Source organism: Anser anser (assembly GCF_964211835.1).
Source record: "Anser anser genome assembly, chromosome: 5".
In the NCBI taxonomy this organism is placed as follows: domain Eukaryota; kingdom Metazoa; phylum Chordata; class Aves; order Anseriformes; family Anatidae; genus Anser; species Anser anser.
Genome location: NC_139725.1, coordinates 20,631,830 through 20,651,590, shown reverse-complemented (window position 1 = coordinate 20,651,590; position 19,761 = coordinate 20,631,830). Strand labels below are relative to the sequence as shown.

The 19,761-nt window shown below is 47.0% G+C and overlaps 2 protein-coding genes and 1 long non-coding RNA gene across 10 annotated transcripts in view; 2 read left to right on the top strand and 1 right to left on the bottom strand.

Annotated features, from left to right (window-relative positions):
- Nucleotides 1-1,076: 1,076 nt before the first annotated feature.
- LOC310900903 lies at nt 1,077-8,573 on the top strand. The gene is made up of 2 exons (XR_014585447.1): nt 1,077-1,384; nt 2,913-8,573. It is a non-coding gene; the product is annotated as an uncharacterized lncRNA (long non-coding RNA).
- Nucleotides 8,163-13,498, bottom strand: POLR2L (RNA polymerase II, I and III subunit L). Of its 3 annotated transcripts, none has more exons than XM_083839605.1 (3): nt 13,378-13,498; nt 12,360-12,467; nt 8,163-8,572 (listed from the first exon to the last, which is right to left on the bottom strand). In XM_083839605.1, the coding sequence occupies exons 2-3, from the start codon at nt 12,452-12,454 to the stop codon at nt 8,464-8,466; spliced, it is 204 nt and encodes a 67-aa protein (XP_083695731.1). In that variant the 5' UTR covers nt 12,455-12,467; nt 13,378-13,498; the 3' UTR covers nt 8,163-8,463. The 3 variants fall into 3 exon arrangements, with proteins under 3 accessions (XP_083695731.1, XP_083695732.1, XP_083695733.1); XM_083839606.1 differs by having other exon boundaries at nt 13,319-13,396; XM_083839607.1 differs by lacking the exon at nt 13,378-13,498 and adding an exon at nt 13,196-13,316.
- Nucleotides 13,463-19,761, top strand: part of TSPAN4 (tetraspanin 4) — a 411,936-nt gene continuing 405,637 nt past the window's right edge. For 3 of the 6 annotated variants that reach the window (XM_083839587.1, XM_083839582.1, XM_083839586.1), the window contains exon 1: nt 13,463-13,602. The gene's annotated coding sequence lies outside the window, so the exon portion shown is untranslated. Of the gene's footprint in view, nt 13,603-15,239; nt 15,491-16,126; nt 16,265-19,761 lie in introns of those variants that run through there. The other 3 variants (XM_083839583.1, XM_083839580.1, XM_083839585.1) reach the window with 3 other exon arrangements.

Here is a 19,761-nt window from a genome sequence, read left to right as displayed (position 1 = left end):
TCCAGGTAGAAGGAGACCCAGCAGGGCCTCGAGGTGAGCGTGGGGCCTGGTGGCCCTCGGTAGGGCTGGCTATGGAGCTGGGTGTGCAGACTGACATCTCTGCGTTTTGGGGGACCCAGCCCCCCCAAACATTCCTCCCTCGCTTTAGAGAGGTCACCCAGTCCCCTGAAACTTGGAAGACGGAGCTTCTGCGCTGTCCCACCCTCACGAGCAGCTTTTGGAAGCATCTCAGTGCTTTCTAGTCATCTGGCCCCAGCCACCTGATGGGATTAAATCCAGCCACATCTGCCTAAAAGTTTCCTGGGGACCTTGGGCTCAGCTGCTTCCTGAAGTAGCATCTCACGTTGCCTCCGTAACTCAGCCACTGACATGACTTTAATACAACTTTTTAAAGTATGCATTTGTATCTAGTAAGCCCTTGAGTACAGCAGAGTCCCTTTTATATTGAAATTCAGGCTCCTCAATAACATTTTATTATGAGGCTTGCTATTTTTGGAATTGCTGTTACTTTGTTATGAGCAAGACACCTAACATCCTTCGATATGAAATCATTAAGGGCACAGCAGAGTTCATTACAGGGGCATTTCTCTGGATTAAGAACAAATCAATACCACACACTAATATCACAGCCTGGTACCTGGCTTTGGTTGCAAACAGCACATCTAGAGAGGGAGATACTCGTCTTTTGGCCTCTTGTGTTCTTCTTCCAATATCTTATTTACTGTTTTCCCCCAAGCTGTTGTGATGGATTTATGAGTAGACAAAATCCAAAGGTTGTTTTTCTTTAAGCTACCTGAATATTGTAGCTTTTAAAGTAGAAAAGAGAGAAATAACCAGCTTAAGTTTGTGATATTGTGGTAACCTCACATGCAATATGACTTCTCAGCTCTGACAGCAGAACTCCTTGGAAGTGAATCCACAGAAGGGACCGAAGGCCTGCAGCTCTGAGTCCATTTAGCTTATTACATTCAGGGTTTAGAATAAGTTTCAGATGTTTCAAATTGGGAATCCCAACATGTGGGGATGGTGGGAGGGAAGAAGGACGAGGCTCATTTATAAGCAGCCTCCAAGGAAGAAAGAGCTCTGCTGACAAAGTGTCTCCCAGAAGAGGTGCTCTGTTTTGTGAAAATCTGCCTTGGGCCTAGGTCTGGAAGCAGTAGGAGGTTGTTGGCCTCCTGGGCATGCTACAGTGGCAGGCAGTGAGGGCAAACGCTGCTGTCTTGGTGGATGTAACATGGCCACAGCCTCCAGGAAGACCCTTTGCCCAGGCAACACAGGGCCACCTTGGTCCTGGCTGGAGGCTCCAGCTTTGCTCCAGAGAACCTGAATTTACCCACAGGACCTGGCCTGAAGCAGCTTTGCCCATCTGTGGATTGAGTTAAGGGTAAAAGGGGTTTAACTGGCATGGGGCTGCACTACAGGCATCACTCTGTGCCTGCAGAGTGCAGGGACACTGGGCTGTCAGGAGCCCCCAGCTGCTCTGGCTGTGGCTCAGCCATTGAGAGCTGCGTCTTGAGATGTCTCCAGCTGTAGCTGAAATGGGAATTTCTCCATGCTGCTGCTGCTCCTAGCTACTGCAGCACACAGCGTTCCTTTTGTTCAGCAGCAGCCTGGGTAGCAGTAATGGAAGCTGCTGAGGTCAATGGCATTTGTTTCTCTTTATTTATTGCAAACAATTATTTATCAGTGGAATTTAATTATTACTTTTTTTTCCTGTCCTTTTAAAAATGTTGCTCGGTGGAGGAAAACAGCCATTTGTCTAGGCTGCATTTAATGCTGAGTGGGTCCAAATAGGGTGTGTGTTTGTGCACCTTCGCGTTGCTTTTGGAAAAAAAATAAAAATCAAGTTAGTGAAGTGTGGAGCTGTAGGCCATCTCTGTAATGATCTGAAGCAGTCAACCCACTATAAAGTTAATGCTTTCATTTATTAGCTCCTTCCTGGAGGAAGACCTCCTGGTCAAACTGCTATTGCTCCTTTAAAAAAGTAAAGTTCATAATTGCTTCAGCTGCACAGCTCATTACTGGGAAGGGCCTACAGCTGAGAGCAGCACTCATCTTCTTATTTTGTTTTTAAATTTTCAAGGTGAATTTAAGCAAAACCTCTAGTTACTCCTCCAGCCCAGACATTAGGTATTCCATTGCTGTGTATAAACTTATAAACTCAATTACAGAAGTGCCAAACTTCCACTTTCTTTGGAGACGGGAGGCTTGAGGGCTTTGCTGCATCACAAGCCATTATTGTGTTGATAAAGAGTTGGGCAGAGCCCTGGCAGTGGCCAATCAATACCTGCAAGTAGTTGAGGCTGCTCTGATCACCATTTAGCCCATTTTTCCATTAAGTGGACTTTCTCACTTTGCTTTCCCAGTACTGTCTAGGAAGGAGCATGCCTCCACGTAAACTGCCATAGGGAAGCCTCCTTTAAAAAGGGCAAAAAGAGGTAGTGGGAGGAAAACCCTTGGAGGCGGCTTTGGGTAAATAGCTGGAGATGGTTGGATTTTGGCTGAGTTCTTGTACCTTCTGGATTGCTGGAGATCTCTGCTGATGCTGCTGATCTCTGGGTTGCTGCACAGCTCACGGCTTTCCATGATCAAAATGGAGTCCATGATTCCTGTGTTGGGCTCAGCCCACAGTCAAGCAGCTCTTTTAAAAAGAAAATATTTAAACATATTCCATTAGGATTTGAGGCAGCACATAACAGGGGTCTTTGATAAGAGGGAGGCAAGAAGAAAGCAGGTATTGGGTGAGATTAGACTTCTTGCTGTTCGTTTCTGAAGGGCAGGATGAGTGTCATCTCAGAGGCAGGGAAACTGAGGCACCATACTGGTGGCAGGCTTGAGCACCAAATGCGTTCTTTTTAAGGCCTGTTTCTAAATACACAGCTTAAGGTGAAGTGGTTTTCTTTCTTTGAAAGACTTGAGCAACGACATGACACAGGAATGGGCAAAGCGAGTTCCTTTGCTGATGTGACCAGCTGGAGGAAGGCAAAGAGAACGTGGGATGGGATGGTCCCAAACAGCACCAGCACTGAAGGAAGGATTCCCATTGAGCTCCATGCACTTGGATCAGGTCTCCGGAGAGATGCTGGTGAGGACACTGACATTTATGTTAATCTCCGAAGTAATTAAATGCTTGTAGATAGCATGGTGGCGGTGCATGCGGTTGCATGTGGCAAGCAGAAGCTTGAGAAATGTCAACAACTAACGGTGGGTGCTGAGCACGGCTGTCCTGCTGCTTGGCCTCAGTCCACAAAGGCACTATTTCCTTCACTTTTTTAAAGCAGTTCGTTACTTTGAATGCTCCAATTAGATGTGCTTTTAAAAGAAGGAGGTCTGATTTCCAAATAGCGGGTATTCAGCATTTGTTCCTTCCATCTGCAAATCAAGCCTGTGGGATGGGGCATGGGTTAAATCAAAATCATTAGTGCCTATGGAAAGTCTTGACCAGAGCCTTCGGGGCTTGCTTTGAAGTCTGTTGTTAACTGCTGTTTTCTTATGCTCCCCAAAGTATACATGCTTTTAGCTTTTTGTCAGCTGTTCCATGCCGTTCTTTGATCGCTATTTGTTCAGCTCCTGAAAGCAGAAAATTATGAACCCTTTTTATTAAAAACGCTTGCTTCGTGTTTGGGAGTGACAAATGAAGGACTGTTCTGCATGAATTTTCAAACTTGGCTGTTACAAGACTCGATGTTTGCAGCCTGTGGAGAACAGACGCATCAGGGAAGAAACAGGGGAAACTCGTGTGGTGCTCAGGGGCTGTGACCTCACCCCAGCTAAGTGTGACCTACAAGCACACGGTATAGGTCACCAAAGTACGTGACAGGCAAAATCTGGAAGACATGTTTGTGGAGTAGAAATAAGACTGAAGGTACCTAGCACTCTTTGCATGTCTTGGCTCTACATCTCCTGTATATTTCTGTAGGTGAGCATCAAGGAGAAACAAATGAGGGTTTGCTACTCCCACGTAAATGTCATGCTGTTTCCCAGCGCTAGCCTGAAGCGCAGGCACTTGCCCTGCAGCTCTCCCTGGGTGGCCAGAGTTGCTGAAGCCAAGGATAACTTCTTAACTCTTTTTGGTTTTTATGGTCTTATGCAGCCCCAGCACATGAGGCTGAGGTCTGCAGCAAGATCTGGAAGCTCTTTGAGTACCTAAGGCTTGGGCACCTCAAAGAGCGTTTCTTAGCAGAACTTAATAAAAACAAATTAATCCTGGACACTCAAGTGGTCTAAGGCACCGCATGCTACCGGGCCATTTGAAGTCACACTGAAGTTAATGAAAAGACTCCCACCGACTTCAGTGAGCAGCACATCAAACTACAAAGCACGGCAAAGCCAACATGCTCCTTCCCCTTGGTTTTCACATCTCTCTATTGCGCCGCTCCTATCGAACAATTAAAAGTACCTTCTCTCTGGCTGGAGAAGCTGAATAAAAATTGGATCTGAAAACAAAGCCACTCTGTCAACTACGGCACAAACATGTTGAAGTGGAAATTAAAGCTGTCCTCATCGTCTGGCGAGTCAGAGCCAGGTGGGAACAACAGTTTGGAGATGTTTCATCGGAGGAGTGGCAGGAGTAAGAAAATGCTGCTAACTAAGCTCAAATTGTACTCAGAGAAGGGACAAAGCAGAAGTGCTAGTTTCTTACTAGGGTCAGTACTGAAATTAGAAGATACTTGAAATTAAGCCACTTTTAATGACAAATAGGTTGTGGGGGTTTCTTCCCTTTCTTTTCCTTTCTTTTTTCTCCTTCCTTCGGGAGATTGTTTTTTTGCCTGTAGAGCTATTTGCAGGGAAAAGGGTAGCTTGTGTTCTGGATCCTCATAGTTTGTTACCACTAAAATGCAGATAGGTAGCTACACGGTAAGTTAGGCATCTCTATGGAAACTTACGTACAGCTACAGGGTTGTGCACTGGTGGTAATGACAGTTTTCAGAGCTTTTAGTTTTCATCATATAGACAAGAAGCGTATACAAGAACCCAGGCTCCGGTCCCTGATTCCAGGCTGCATCTGGGGAAGGGGCACGAGGAGAACAAAACCCCAGCATCCTTCTCAGTGCATCACTTGGGGGTGAGACCCTCAGGTTGTTTTTCAGAGCAAAACTCCTTTTGAAAGCTAAGGCTTGAGGCTCGTTATGGAGTACTGACATATTTCACTTCCCGCAGATGGACTCAGAATTACGATCAAGATTTACTGATTTCTTTTAAACTGTCATTTCAAGAAATGTAAAGCTTTCCAGGCATGCGAATCACCTGATGCTGGGACTCCAGGTAGAAGCAGGGATTTGGACCCGACAAATACAGGTTTCCCTGTAGTTTGACCTCATCTCACATCACATGCTGAGCTGGCACTACCCCATTATTTTTATGGGGTGGTGAGGTGTAAGTGTCCTGCCTGAGCCCCTTCCCGTGCCCCTCGGAGGCTGATATCTGGGTGACGGCAGTGCTCATGTTACACTGCAGCTTGTGCCTGCGTTCTTTTCCAACACCAAGTTAATGTGATCCCTACAACTGTCTTTCATAATCAAGTTGAGAAATTTCTAAAATGCTTTATATATAAAGTGAATAAGCAACTGCAGAAGTGGCTGCATATTCTGTATGATTTCTCACTCTCTTTTTTTGCTTCTGCCTATCTGTTGGTTCTGCTAAGGTCTCCTTTTTATAAAGATTCAGAGAAAGCCAGGTGCTTTTTTCTTTTTTTCCTTCCCTATGTATGTGCATGTCTCTTTTACATTAGCTTTAAAAAAATATGGTGGTTGTGAGCATGTTTAATAGCTGTTCTCACAGAGATCTGGCAGGTTAGGAAGCAGATCCAGTATGCTTATGTTATTAGCAGCTGCAGAAGCAAGCACGGGAGAAATGACAGTGGAAAGGGAATCACTTTCCTAGTTACCAAAGAACAAGGGTGAAAGCTGGGATTTATAGAAATCCATTGAAAATTTCACTGACTTTTTTTTAATGGGATCTAAGCTCTATTTCTGCTCCTGACCCTCCCAAGGACAAAACTCCTGAGACAGCCTTTCATACGAACACGATAAACTGTATGGACACATCACAGAACGTTTTTTGGGCCTGTGCTGCATCTGCAAACTCCTGTGGAAAAGCTGCGATTCAGACAGGTTGTTGTGTGCTGTGTGGAGCAGCGTTAATGCTCGCCGTGACTTCGTCCTGCTACTCGTTCATGTTTGCTGCTCCTTGTGTAACAGCTGGTTGATGGAGTGATACCAGGCTGAGTGTCGCTGGCATCCACTGCGCCGCACTCTGAGAAACAGTAATGAGAGCAGCCAAGCTGCTTTTCCTTCTTCCTTTGAATTTCTGAATGAGGCCTGCTCTGTTTTTGTAAATTGCATCTTCATTACAGCATTTAAGAGCCGTAGCTGTTCTTATCAAATAACTTAACCTTGTGCTGGCATCTGCTTCGAAAAGAAACATGTCATTCTAAAGCAGAAAACCAGATTAGAAAATTGCTTTTGGAGCTCGAAACAAAGTACTGTCGGCGCTCTAATCCAGTCTTTTGGCACTGATGCTTGGCTGCCTCTGCTGAACGTGCCAGCCTGGGCTGCTGGGCTTTCTCAGCACAGCTCGCTGAGCGGACGCAGGTGAGAAGTGGTCCTGGCCTTTTGGGCTTGCCGTGAATGAGTCCACGCGTATCTCCATGTAACGCTCCACTGTAACAGAGAAAAGTGCCCTACAGGAGTTCGTTTGGGAAAGGTCATCTTACATTTCCCCTTTAAAAACTGCCCAAAAGAGAAATGAGAAGTTTTTGCCTTTTTTTTTTTTAAGTGCATTTAGCTAGATAATACAGCAGTCATGCAGAACATAAGCTATCTGACAAACTGTGAAATGAATACTAGAATTAATTGCTTAATTCTCTTCGCATTAGGCTAAAGCATGTGATTTTAAAATGTCTTCAATGAAGAACTGCTGAATATGGGAAAACTTATCTACTATCCCATTGTAATAAATTGAAAAGCAAGTTCAAGTGTAAAGATTGCTGGGGTGATAGCTATAGCCAAAGGCAAGCTGTCCTGTAACTTATTTTTTTGAGACAATCTAGTTTTAAGGTTTGCACATAGAAGTTTGACCCATTAAGCACACTAAATAGTATCCCTGGAAAGTTTTGTTAAGAACAGCTTCTTTGTAGTTCTTGAACTATGGAAAAGAATCCACAAAGATGCTTTTTACCCAGCAGCTGAAACTCAAGTGCCAAGAGCTTAACTGAACAGGCTGCAAGTTAAGGGATTATCACCTCTCCCAGCCTGCTATCTACGAGGCTGCTCTATGATCTGTCCTACATTTGCATCCAGGCAAACGCTGCATTTAAACAGAATCCTGAGCGTGCACAGGTGTAAGAATTGTCCTCCTGCACTTTGGCGTGAGGCTGGTGTGCCTGCCTGTGCACATGCTGGTGGGGATGACGCATTTTCTGGGTGTCAGACAACCTCATGAAATGTGGTCCAGCCTTCAGCTGACAGTGCAATAGAAAGGTGAGGAAAAAGGATCTTTTGGCAGGGCCGGTGCCTGCCTTGCAGCAGGTACCCTTCACAAGCCCTGCATATACAGCTGACCTCTCAGTGTTTCATTCTACCAGGAGTGCCCAGGGCCCACTTATTTTGGTGAGGCAGTCCCACGCTACATGCACAGCACAACGTGAAGCCAGCAATGCCACTAACAAGTGGGAAGCTTGCGTATCAGCTACAAAGCAGGTGCTCGGTGAGGTTTTGATCCCGTTCACACTAGCGTGTGTAAATTCTCCCATCCAATGCCTTCAGTGGGAATGCTCAGACACTTTACCACAGTAAAGAGCACTGCTCTTTTTTTTTAACCATTTTTCTGTAATAGAACAGCAGTGTTTTATAAAAATTGGGGTAGAGACCACAAGCTGACCTCAGCTGCAGTGAAAAAGGAGCTCTGCAAGGTTCCAAGAGTAACGCTTCATTCTTAGCAAGCTTACCCGTTCTGCTGTTGGGACCCAGAACTTCGGTCTGTCTTTCTAACCCACCCTGACTGCATAGTGCGAAACGCTCGGTTTACTTACTAGTACTCCTGACCTCAAAGTGACCAGCACAGGTGGCGAGGTGAAAGCACACACACAACCCTACCCAACAACTGTAGGAAGGCTACAGGGAAAGACCTTTAATTCCACATTTTACGTAGACAAATGACTGTATTTCATAAAACAAACATTTATTTTTGCTGGCAGAAGTATCTAAAAGTTCAGGAAAAAAAAACACACCCTCAAAGCATTGATTTAAAAAGAAGCATTTGAACTTTTAATCTCCAAATCTTAAGTGGACTTCATCCTTCGTTTGTTTCCTTGGAAGAAGTTAGCGGTTTGGGGCAGCGAGCTAAACATCTCTCAGTGGTTGCACTACAGGTGGCTTGCATCTTTTAATGCCTGAAGTCCAGTTTCAAGCTTAGAATTAGAAATACGATACACATGGCTTGCAGCATAGCACATTTCTCGTCTCATTTCTCCAGGGGTGCATAATTCAAAAGCTTCTCAATCAGATCCACATGGGCTAGGAGCATTCTGCGGCAGCAGTACCTCTTCAAGCCAAGGGCATCCAGGGCATCTCTATTAACGAACAACAACAATAATAAAAAAAATATGAAATGAGTCAGAACCACTTGTAAATGTTCCTAAGCAACATACTGATTACTCTGAGCTTAGTCATAGAGGAAAACTTGTTTGCAGTTTAAACCAAGAAATTTAGCATGTGCTGTTAATGTTCTTTTCCATTTGCTGCTGTTGACAGGGTGTTTGCCTGTTCTCTGGCCTGCAGATGCACGTGATCTTCTGTAAAGATGGAACCTCGCTGAGACAACTCCCAGACTTTCAGAGGTAAGTCTGGAGAACTCCCACAGGGACAGAACTGTAATAGACCAGATCTTAAGAATTTCCTCTTCTGAACTAGTCCTCTAATGTGGGCATACTTGGTCATGGGAGCAAGGTTAAGTGAGATCCAAGTATTTTGGTTTTAGAAACAAGTCTCTGGTCTTCACAGTTGGAAAGAGACTTGAAATATGGCACATTTCTAACTCCAATTATTTAATTACAGTGACTTAGTTTTCCTCCTACAACACCTTTTACAAACACCAGTCTGTAGAAAAAAGAAGAGCTGATCTGGTTAAAAATCTCATCGGTCAGGAGGCCTGAGTGTAGTAACGGGAGCGGTTCTGAAACATGTGAAGTCATTTCCACTCCCGACATCCTGGACAGTCCTTAATTACCTGTGCTGGCTATGACTGCTAGCTGTGTGGCAGAAGGCAGCAAAAAGGCACAAGACAGTCTCCTGACATGAGGAATAAGGAGTAGCATCTCTACGCATTGTTATCTGTGCTATTCTTAGCATCTAAAAGCATCATTACAACACATCTGCTCTGTGTAACGGAGGATGATACCTGCTTACTTCACAAGATACATTTGTGGCCTAAGGGACTTTAAAAGGTTGACACAGATTAAACTAAAATAACTCAATGCAAACTAATCCTCATGGATGCTAATTCTGAGGAAGGATAAAAACCATTACAGATCCCATCTGAAATGGCATTCAGCTGTAGAATTTGCCCCCCACGTATATACAACTAAGGACACGCAGACCACTCAAGAATAAGTCTGCGTTTTACAGTCTTTCCATGTAATTCCTGAGTGACTCCTCAAGATTCTTTCAGTTGGGTAGAAAATCCCTTTATGAGTCATCCTAGCCTAAACCACTGCACGTGTCTTCAATGGATGTCCCTACCAGACCTTTTATAGATGAGAGACGCTATCCAAGCTCTTTAGCACCAACCTATTAGCCAGAGAGCCAGTCTGACACTCCTTCAGCATTTAACATTCATGAAATGTGACTCAGCTGGGATCTTTAGATTTATATCACGTAGCGCAACAATCCAGCATTTGACTAAAACAAATTAAATTTCCCAAACTTGTAATTGTCCCGTTGCAAGAAGCTGGTAGATGCTTTCCTAAAGTATTAACGACTGAAAGGAAGCTTCTGCACAAGCTGGACCGTGGTGAAAGGTTGTTTGGCTTCATGCAGTACGGCCTAACTGCACGGAGTAGAACTCCTGCAGCTTCCCTGATGATGTCAGTCAGCCCTCGGACCTGTCAGCGGCCTCTCAGGGGCTGAAACAACACGGCTTTCCATTTTAGTCCTGGCACTTGCCAAAGTTACTTAAGAGAAGTGTACGAGCAGTCTAATTTTAAGAAAAGAATGTTTATAAATAACATCACGTGATACTTAAACATTCCAAAACACTTGAGAACAAAACCATCTGATGTCTGTTGATACCTAAGTTTTAAGAGCTAACTGCGTCTGAAAGTTCAGAACTTTCCAGAGATGCGGAATACCAACATGAACAGAAACTTTAGAAGTCATGCTATAAATTTCAGCTGAAACACTACCAACACTTCAGTTGTTTTTCCCTTCTTCTCTAGCTTCCAAGTACCGAGGGAAAAAAAGCAACTTAAAGGGACAAACAGAGAGGTGTGGTTTTTTTAACCGCAAACTGATTGGCTAAGTTTATTTCTTTGATTTTGTCCACTTATTTTTTAAGCTTATAATTAATGGTGATTCTAATGCTGCACTGTAACATTTTAATGGTTCATCATCTGCTGAGCTCTGCTTCTGATTTCACAATACCAGAACTGCATTAGCTCAAATACTCCCCCCAGAATTACACCCGTGACCACAGCAATTGTTTTTGAGGTAAGCATTTAGAAGTAAGAATGGACTTCTTCCAATGGTCCCTACACAAACGCAGAGGAATGCTGAAGATAGGAAAAATATATTAAAAGGTAATTGGAAAGTAAGAAGTCACAAGTGGTACCAGAACAGCTCGGATAAACTTCAGCATTACTGCGAGATGATTTGCAACCTGTCATGTTTTAATGCTTTTAACTACGTAAAGGAAAGACAACAAAAGACTGGTGGAGGAACTCAGTTCTAAGGCCGGTTTTGTTCAACGTTTTAGCAATGACCTGGCTGCGGAGTGCATCCTCAGCAAGTTCACTGATGGCAGTAAACTTCGAGGTGCTGTTGCCTCCCTGGAGGGAAGAGAGCCCTTGCAGAGCGATCTACGTAGATCGGAGCATTAGACAATGAGAAACGGCGTGAAATCCAGCAGAGGTAAGTGCTGGGTGCTGCAGGCGGGACGAAGCGGTGCCGCACGTGGGTACCCACTGGGGCACTGGCATCTTCTCCCTGCTCTCTTCTGCCGTGATTTTCACTGGACAGTTTTTAATGAAACATATAAGCGGTGACGGGGACAAGGCATCTTTCCCTCTGCAAAGCCCATACAAAGATTAATCATAACTTCCTACAAGTTTAGAAGAGGCTTAAACCTCAAAGCTTTTCTTCTCTTCTCGTTCTGTGCTTCAGTGTCTAACATAGGACTCTGTTTTGTCAAAAGCCACAAGAACGTTTTCAAGATTTAGAGAAAAGGCAGTGAAATCTGTGTTTATGCACATTCTGTAATTCGATACACTACACTTACCCATTTAAAAAACCTGTTAGGGACCTTAGCCATGTGAACACAAAACAAATACTCTTTTAATTCTACTTAATAGTTTCAACATGATTTTGGGAAGTCACTCAGACTTCTGCCATGTTTTTTTTTCCACTGTTTTGATTTGCAGTTTTTTTCTTCATACTTAAACTTAATGACAGTGTAAATATTGCTCAAAAACTACCTTCCACAGACCTGTCAGATGCAGTCCCAGCACTGCCAGACCCTCCCTGAACTATTAAAAGATAATTTGGGTCATGCAAAGCCCACGTGGACTTCTTAAAATAGAGATGTTAGGGTATTTAGGGCAGTCAAATTAAACAGGGGCTCCTTCCCCAGCACAAACCAGTGCTTTGAAATAAGGCTAAAAATCCTGGAGTAGCAAATATGAAATGCTTATAGGAAAACCTAAAAGGGGGCACACACCATGAGCAGTATTAGATGATACTTACAATTGCCACTTTCTCTTTCCCTCTCCTTTAAAAAGAACTAAGAAAAAGTGATCCCACCATAACGTGTTGGTGGTAAAGCTGACCATGTTGCTCCTTTCTTCCTTTAACCTTCCCTAAGAGGTGAATAATTGAGGGCATGGAGTTCTTTGAGGCTGCGGGTGCAGAGGTTACGCTTGGCAAATCCCCTATTACCACCCAGACGCGTTCCCTAGGGACCTGACTGCTTTTTTCCCCCCCGTTATCGGGTCTGACCCGTGGTTACCTGGTCAGGCTCAGCCTGTGTCTGCAGCTCTTGCTGTTTCACAGCCTTTTGGCAGTGCCATGGCACTGCAGACGGGCGAGCACCGAGCCCCCAGGCGCACCCCCCAGCACCCTTGGGTGCCCCCCAGCACCCCCACGCACCCCTCGGTGTACTCGGCCTGCAGCAGGCCCAGGTATGCCTCCCACTTGTTCCCGACGATCTTCCCGCACGTGAAGCACCTGACGGGGATGATCATCTCTGCTCGGCGCCTGGAAGGGATTAAAAGACACACACAAAAAAATTAAATAAATAAAAAACACAACAAAACCTTAAAAAAACTGACACGCAAGAAAAATTAAAAAAAAAAAACACAACAAAACCTTAAAAAAGAAACACACACAAAAACCTTAAAAAGCCCCCCAACACAAACAAAAAAGTTAAAAAAACAAAACGCAAAAACCTTTAAACAGATTTAAAAAGCCCTAAAACATTAAAAAAAACCCTTAAAACCTTAAAAAAGCCCTAAAACCTTAAAAAAAAACCTTAAAAAGCCCTAAAACCTTAAAAAAAAAAATAAAACCCAAAAGCCCAACCCCTCCAAAAAACTAAAACCCCCCCAAACCCTAACCACCCCAAATTAACTAAGCCCCCCAAAAGTTAACCCCCCCAAAAACCCTAACTCTCCCCCTCAAAAAACTAACCCCCCCAAAATACCTAAAACCCCTCAAAAAAACCTACCCCCCCCCCCAAAAAAAAACCCTAAAAGGTTAATAAAACCCTAAAACCTTAAAAAAAAACACTCAAAACCTTTAAAAAAAAGCCCCAAAACCTTTTAAAAAAACAAACCCTAAAACCTTGAAAAAGAAAAGCCCTAAAACCTTAAAAAAAAAAAACAAACTAAAACCCTAAAAAAAAATAAATCGCTAAAACCTTGAAAAAAAAAAAACCACACAAAACCTTAACAAAGCCCTAAAACCTTTCAAACAGAAGCCCCCACCCCCCGTTCCGCCTGCCGGGCCTGGCGCTGGGGGCCTCCCGGCAGCCCAGGCCGGTGCCGGGGTTCCCGGGTCCCCCCCGGTCCCCCCCAGGTTTCCCCCCCCGGCCCCGTCCCGGTGCCCGCCTCGCCGCCCCCCTCCCGGCGCGCTCCTCGAGGGCAGCGACGGGGGGCGCTGGGCTCACCGCCGCCGCCACGCGGGGAGGGAGGGGCGGGCTGGCGGCGCCCGCCCGTACGGCGCCCCGCGAGGGTCACAAGAGCCGGCGAGCGGGGCGGGCTCGTGAGCGCCTTTCGCGTGTGCGGCGCCGGGGCGCTCGGAGCGCCGCCACAGCGACACCGCCAGCAGCGGGGGGACGGCCGCCGTGCGCCGCCCGGGGAGCGGCCACTTGTTGCGCTCCCGCGCGGCCCAGGTACCGGGGCGGCGGTGGGGAGAGCCACGGGGGGCTGGGGGGGGCGCGATGTGGGGTGGGAGTTGGGGTTTGGGGTCCCGGGGCGGGGGGGCTGGGGTCCCGAGGGAGGGAGTTATGGGGTCCCCAGGGGGGATTTGGGGTCCTGAAGAGGGGTTTTGGGGTCTCGAGTGGGGGGATTTGGGGTCTTGAGAGGGGATTTGGGGTCTTGAGGGGGGATTTGGGATCCCGAGGAAGGGGTTTGGGGTCCCGGCTGTCTCCCCTGGGGCTGTGCGTTGGGGTCCCAAAGGCCGGGGACCCAAAGGGGGGGTCCCCACGTTGTGGGGCAAGAGGGGCGGCGAGCCCTGAGCACAGCACCAGGACCAGCACCAGGAGTAGCCGCTTCGGGCGCCGTCCGCCCGCCGGCAGCCAAGGGATGCCTGCCGCGATGCTCCCAAACTTGGCGGGGCCGCGGGGCTGCTCGGCGGACCCCGCGCTGGAGCACGAAGCCCCCCGGCGCTGCCTGGCTCTCGCAGCGCCGCGTGTCCTCGGGCAGAGCTGACATTCCCCCAAAGTGCTTTATTTTCCCGAGTTAACGCAGCGCACGGAGCCTTCGCCGTCAGGCAGCTAAATTATCGCGTCCTAATGCCCGGCTCACGCTAATCCGTCTCCCCTGACTGCTCGGCTTTTGAGGAGCTGAGGGATCGACCCTCCGCGCGGAAACATCAGCCCCAACTCGAACCGTAAAGGAGCAAATAGTTTCCTTTTGACAGCTGAGGGCTTGGGGTTGTTCAAAGGCGTTTGTGCAACTCCGGTCGCTAATGAAAAGACGGTAATTTTTGCAGTCCCGGGAACAATTACGCTCGGCTGCGAAGGGAGCGAAATGACTTGGCGTGGAGGGTAGATGAACCTCCTGCGATCTGTAGATTATTATCATTATTGTTACTTTAGACCAGCGGGAGCCAAACCGTCTTTTCTTTTCCTCCTTTGATTTCTTTTTTTTTGGGGGATTGAGAATTCGGAGGCTGTGCTTTGATGCATTTTCAGCACCAGGGCTCCGAAGTAATTTTCATGTTGAGCTGTGCAGTGAAAGGCATTTGTATTTGGAGCCAGGGATTTGCAAGTGGGAGTGAGAAAGAGGGGCTGTCACAGGGGCTTCGTGGCAGAGCCGTGTCGTTAGATCGAGGTCAGCATCTTACAGCTGCCTGGTGCAAACGTGCCTGTCTGTTTCTTAAAAACAAAAGTGAATTTTAACTTTCAGACCTAGTTCTCGCATGCAACTTTGCATCTTTTTTTTTTTTTGGAGGGAACTTAGTGCTGCTGTTCTCAGAGCATGTGAATTTATGTCCTTTCTAGATAACCTGCTTCGACTCGGTGATGGGTTTAATGACCTGATAGGTCTTTCCTGGCCACGGTTTCTTTGATCCTAAAAAATGTAAGGATTTTTATGGTCTGTGACCTGGAGAGAGTGCTGCATACCGAGAACATTCTCTGCTCAACTTCATGTATTCTCTGCTTAATCTGACCATTTGCCAAACCACAGAAGTCTGCTTGTTTTGGGGGGGGGGGGGGGTGGAACTGTGCACACGTGTGGCTGTTAATGATCCCAGTGGTGTTTGGTGGGCTGCAGCTAACGCCAGTTAGGGTGATCGCTTCTGCTGCTTTGTCAGGAGTGAGCCCTGGTTTGTAGCAACTCCTTTTTTGCAGGTGAGCTGGGTGCTGCTGATACTCAGCTGTTGCAGTTTGGTACTTAGCAAATTTAGGTCTCTTAAGCCTCCTTCTGAAGAGGAAGGGAAGCTGGAAGAATGGGAGGATGAGGTCTCTTTAGGCATCCCCCTGGAGAAGAGCAGGGACGGTAGCAGTTGGTGTTACCCCTAATCCCAGAACTGCATGGATCTTCCTTACGGTGTCTGTAAGTTCTCATCCCCTTTTTGGTCTCTTGCTGCGTTAAGCAAGCAGCAGTCCCCAGACCTGTGATTCTTCAGGCTCCCAGACAGTAGTGGGGGAGCCGGGGGGGGCTCCTCAGCGCTGAGCAGAAGAGCCTTGCCTAGAGCTAGCTGAGCTGGAGGTCTGCGCGCTGCTTTTCTGACGTGCTTCTGCCTTGTGAGGCTTTGTTGTGGGGCGCTGCAGATAATTTGTCCTGCTTCTCGGTTAATGCTGCGCAGGCTTTCTTCCTGTGATGTGGACAACTTTTGAAAGCCCCTGGTATTCTGCCCCACCATCGCTCAGCGTTAGCGTTTTGGGGGGGGGCACTTAGTTGTACAAAATGCAGCTGGGCATGGTTGTTCCACGGCACTCTCGGCACTGAAATCCCAGGCTTGTGACCAAGGAGTATGTCATGTCCTCCTCCCTATTCTGCCATCCACAAGATGTCAGGGAAAATATTACTGCTTGTTTAAAAAACAAAACAAAACCGCAAAACCACATGCAACGTGTCTTCCCCCCCACCCCACTGAAATGACCTGAGTGACTGAACTAATCTTAAAGTACTTCTGTAGTTCTGAGTGGCCGTACGACTTCCTGCTCCTCGCGTTGGCAGACTGTGTCTTTCCTGACCTTATTGCTGGAACTGGGGCTGTAGGAAGAAGTCGTGGGATCTCTGCGTTTGGACTGGTAGCGTGAGAAACCGGTGGCGTCTGGCTGAGAACTGGTTTTGGTTGTGTTCTGTGGGCTGCGCTTGGTCAAGGTGAGGTATGCACCCTCTCTGGTCTCTGCTTTTCACCTGCAATTGTTTCCGTCCTTCTGGCTTTGTTTCTGCAGCGGTGTGCTGAAGCCTTGGGTCTTCTGCGACCTGACTTGCCTGTTAGGTAGCAGTCATGTTCAAGGACAATGAATTGCTGTTTAAATCGAAGACTTTTCAGAAGAAACTTTCAGTGAAAGAACGTTTTTTGTGCTGTAGATGTTGACTTTCAACTTCCTAGAAATCTGTGTGTAGCTCTGCTGGCTCGGTTTGGAGCTAAGAGCTCTGTTTCCTGTCTCTTGCCGGGGTCACTTGGAGAAGGAATGTTATCAGTTCCCTTTCCGTCTCTGACTAATGCACCAGAACTGCGTGTCTGATCGCAGAAGTCAGCGCTATCACGTTGGTTTGGTGTCGTACTCCACACGTTACAGTGAGCTGGAATGGAAGAATGCTTTAAAAAAAAATAAATTATAAAAAATCCTTGCGTGAATGTTGAAATGAGCGATGAAGTTGGGCGTTCATTAGTCAGGAGCTGAAATGTGGCACAGAAAACTTAATGAATAAATACTTAGTAGTGGAGAGCCACAGGGAGATGGAATATTTATTTAATAAATAAATAAAAAAGCAAGATGAGGCTTGGCTGGGCTGCTGTTTTCTCAGCCATGTTCTCTGCTCCAAACCTACCAAATCCAGGTTTACAGTTGGACTTCCTCTAGCCCAGGTTAACAACCCAAAATTGTCACTCATCCTGTTCCATGCTAGGAAAAGGGGCTCCTGCTGGCACTAGCCGCAGTGGCTCTGGAAGGACTTCCCTTCTTTCCTGTAAAGCTTCCAGGATCACAGAGCAAAGCCTAAGCTGGAACCTCTTTGTTTTGCCCTTGAATTGGTGAGTGGGTGGCTTTCTGTCCCTGTGTCCTCCCCCTGCTGCCTTGATTGGAGATGGCTTCGTGTGCGATGATGGAGAGGTAGAGAAAGCCACGGGGGAGAGGCAGGGAGGACGGAAGGAGGAAAGAGTCGTCTGCTCGGTACAGCTTCGTGTTGTTCAGTTGCTCCATATGCTGTTTAATAGCTGCTCAGGCCCCCGGATTTAGCGAAACAAATAGAGAAGCTGCTAAGCAAGTGAGAACGAGGAGAACCATCCCTAAGCCGGGGATGTGACTGCAGCTTCACGGTAATACCAGGCAAGCCTGATGGTGCTGATTTCATTAAAAGCAACATTCAGGGCCTCAAAGCAGGGTTTAATACTACTGTATATTTTTTTTTTTAAATATGCTGACCTTATCTGGTAAGCCTGTAATATTTGTTGCAATGAAGAGCAGCTGCTGCATAAATACATATATAATATCAGTTGCCAATTCCGAAAGCTGTGCTGAGACCGTGACTTGTTTGAAGTGGGGTTGCTATTAAAAGGCAGGTGGCAGGATGTTTATTTTACACCTTGTTAATTGCTTGTTTTTCCTGCTGTAATTGGCTTCCTAATGGGGGCAGAATGCTCTTGGTTTTGCACACAAAGCTTCATTACTGACAACCGATGGAAAGGATTCGGAGGGTGGGATTTGTATGAAACATATATATTGAGTAACAGATGTCTCTGCTAAACAGTGTACGAGGAAGTCCCATAGATGCATCCAAAAATGCAAATGCTATTCCATAAAGTGATTTAAGGTGTCCTTGGGTTGGATGTGAGGCTCGCTGCCTGTTACTGGGGAAGGGGGGCAGAGGCAATGCTCCGTGTCACTGGCCAGGAGCGGGGTGCTGGGATGGTGCTGGGGGCTCCCGGTGGCATGCATGGGCTTGGGAAGATATCCTTAAGGATCTACGTGGCGTGCCTTAGAGGCTGCCTAATAAGCTCTTGTATCTGTAGATGTTGCTGAAGTTGGTGGGTGGGTGTCATTGTAGGGGTGTGCACATATATATATGTGAGTATCTAATGTACATATGTATAAAATGAATATTGAAAAGGTAAGATAGCCCTTCTAAGAAATGTCTTGCCATCCATAGCCCCCCGCCTCCCTCTTTCTTCCTCGTAAGAATGCAGTTGGGTTGGAGGAGGACGGATGCTTCCTCAGAGGCCGGTATTTAACTGGTTTAGGACTGGTTTTAGTGGTCATGGTTGTTCTCAGCAAGGTCGCATCATGCTAAAAGTGTCACCCTTGCCAACCTTGGATTGACATACTTCGTAAGAAAATGCCTGTGTTACGTGCATATATCGCGGCCTAATTGAGTGCTTCTTGTTGGGGGGAGGTAATATCCTGAGGCAGCACTTTAATCAGAAAGATCACAGGAGCTGCCCATCAGCTCTGCTCTTCCCTGCAAGTGTCCTCAGATGACAAAATAATCCCCTTTCTTGGGATAATGCTTTTCATTTCTGCACAATCTTTCCTTCCAGAGCAAAGGACGGACTGTGAAGTCGAGGTGAGGGCATGTCAAGTATTAACGTGTGAAGGAAGAAGCTCTGGGATGTTGTGCTCGCGTGGTGAAAGCAATATGTGCCTTCCTGTTGAGCTCGTGGGTGCCCTTTTCCCTGATGTACTTCTCAAATTTGGCTGGGAATTTCTTTCTCTGGGTGTACAAGCAGGTTCTCTGCCAACCATCTCTTATTTAGAGAGACTGCAGCAAAGCAGTTCCCTTTTAGCAGGTTACCCTGGCATCTGTGAGGCCCTGAACCCTCATGAAGAGGAATGGGGGGTTTTCTAAGCCTCATCACTGAGGCTCCCATCAGTGCTGACGGATGTTTTGGAACGAAGAACAGAAGAGCAGGCTCTGCTGAGGGCTGTCCTCTGGGCCTTTTGGGGATGCTGATGTCTGTATTTAAATTTGCTGCTTGGCTTTTTCCCTCTGTCTGTCTGCTAGCCAGTCTTGCATCGTGCAAGCCTTGGTGGGAGCAGGAATAAGGGATGGCCAGGAGCTGGAGCAGATCCCTCTCGCCAGGTACCTCGTCTCTGATGGTGGCCTGTGGCGGCTACTTAAGGCGGCATTACTGCCGTGCTCTTGCTTTCAAGTTGTGTTTTATGTGTTGTGAAAGGCTGTGACTGTAGCCTTGTTTCAGAAGTGCCTGCCTAGGGATGGGACCGCAGCTCCTCTGATTAAAACCACCTGCTTGGGCGCATCAGCCTGCTGTGGCTGGGTTAAAGTGCTACGCGTGAGCTGGGTGTCCCGAAGCAGCTCCAGAGCTGCCCCCGCCGTGTGCTGCCTTGTGGTGACAGATGATTATTCCCAAGGAAGTCCCTGTTGGCACGCAGAGCCGCGGACCTCCCAGCGTGGACGTGGGGAGGGAGATGGGGCCGCTGCAGAGGACGTGACGCTACCGCTCAGGTGAGTGGGCTGCCGTGCACCCGTCGTTGTGCTTTGGTTGTTGAGCTGCTCCTTTTGAAATTAAAACCAGCCAAATGTTCTGCAGAATATTAAGAAGCACTGCTTTCGTGCCTCTGATCGGATTAAGTACGGCGCTTGGTGTGTCCTTCGGGCAGCGAAGCCGCTCGGTGATTCGTGCCACCTAGGGC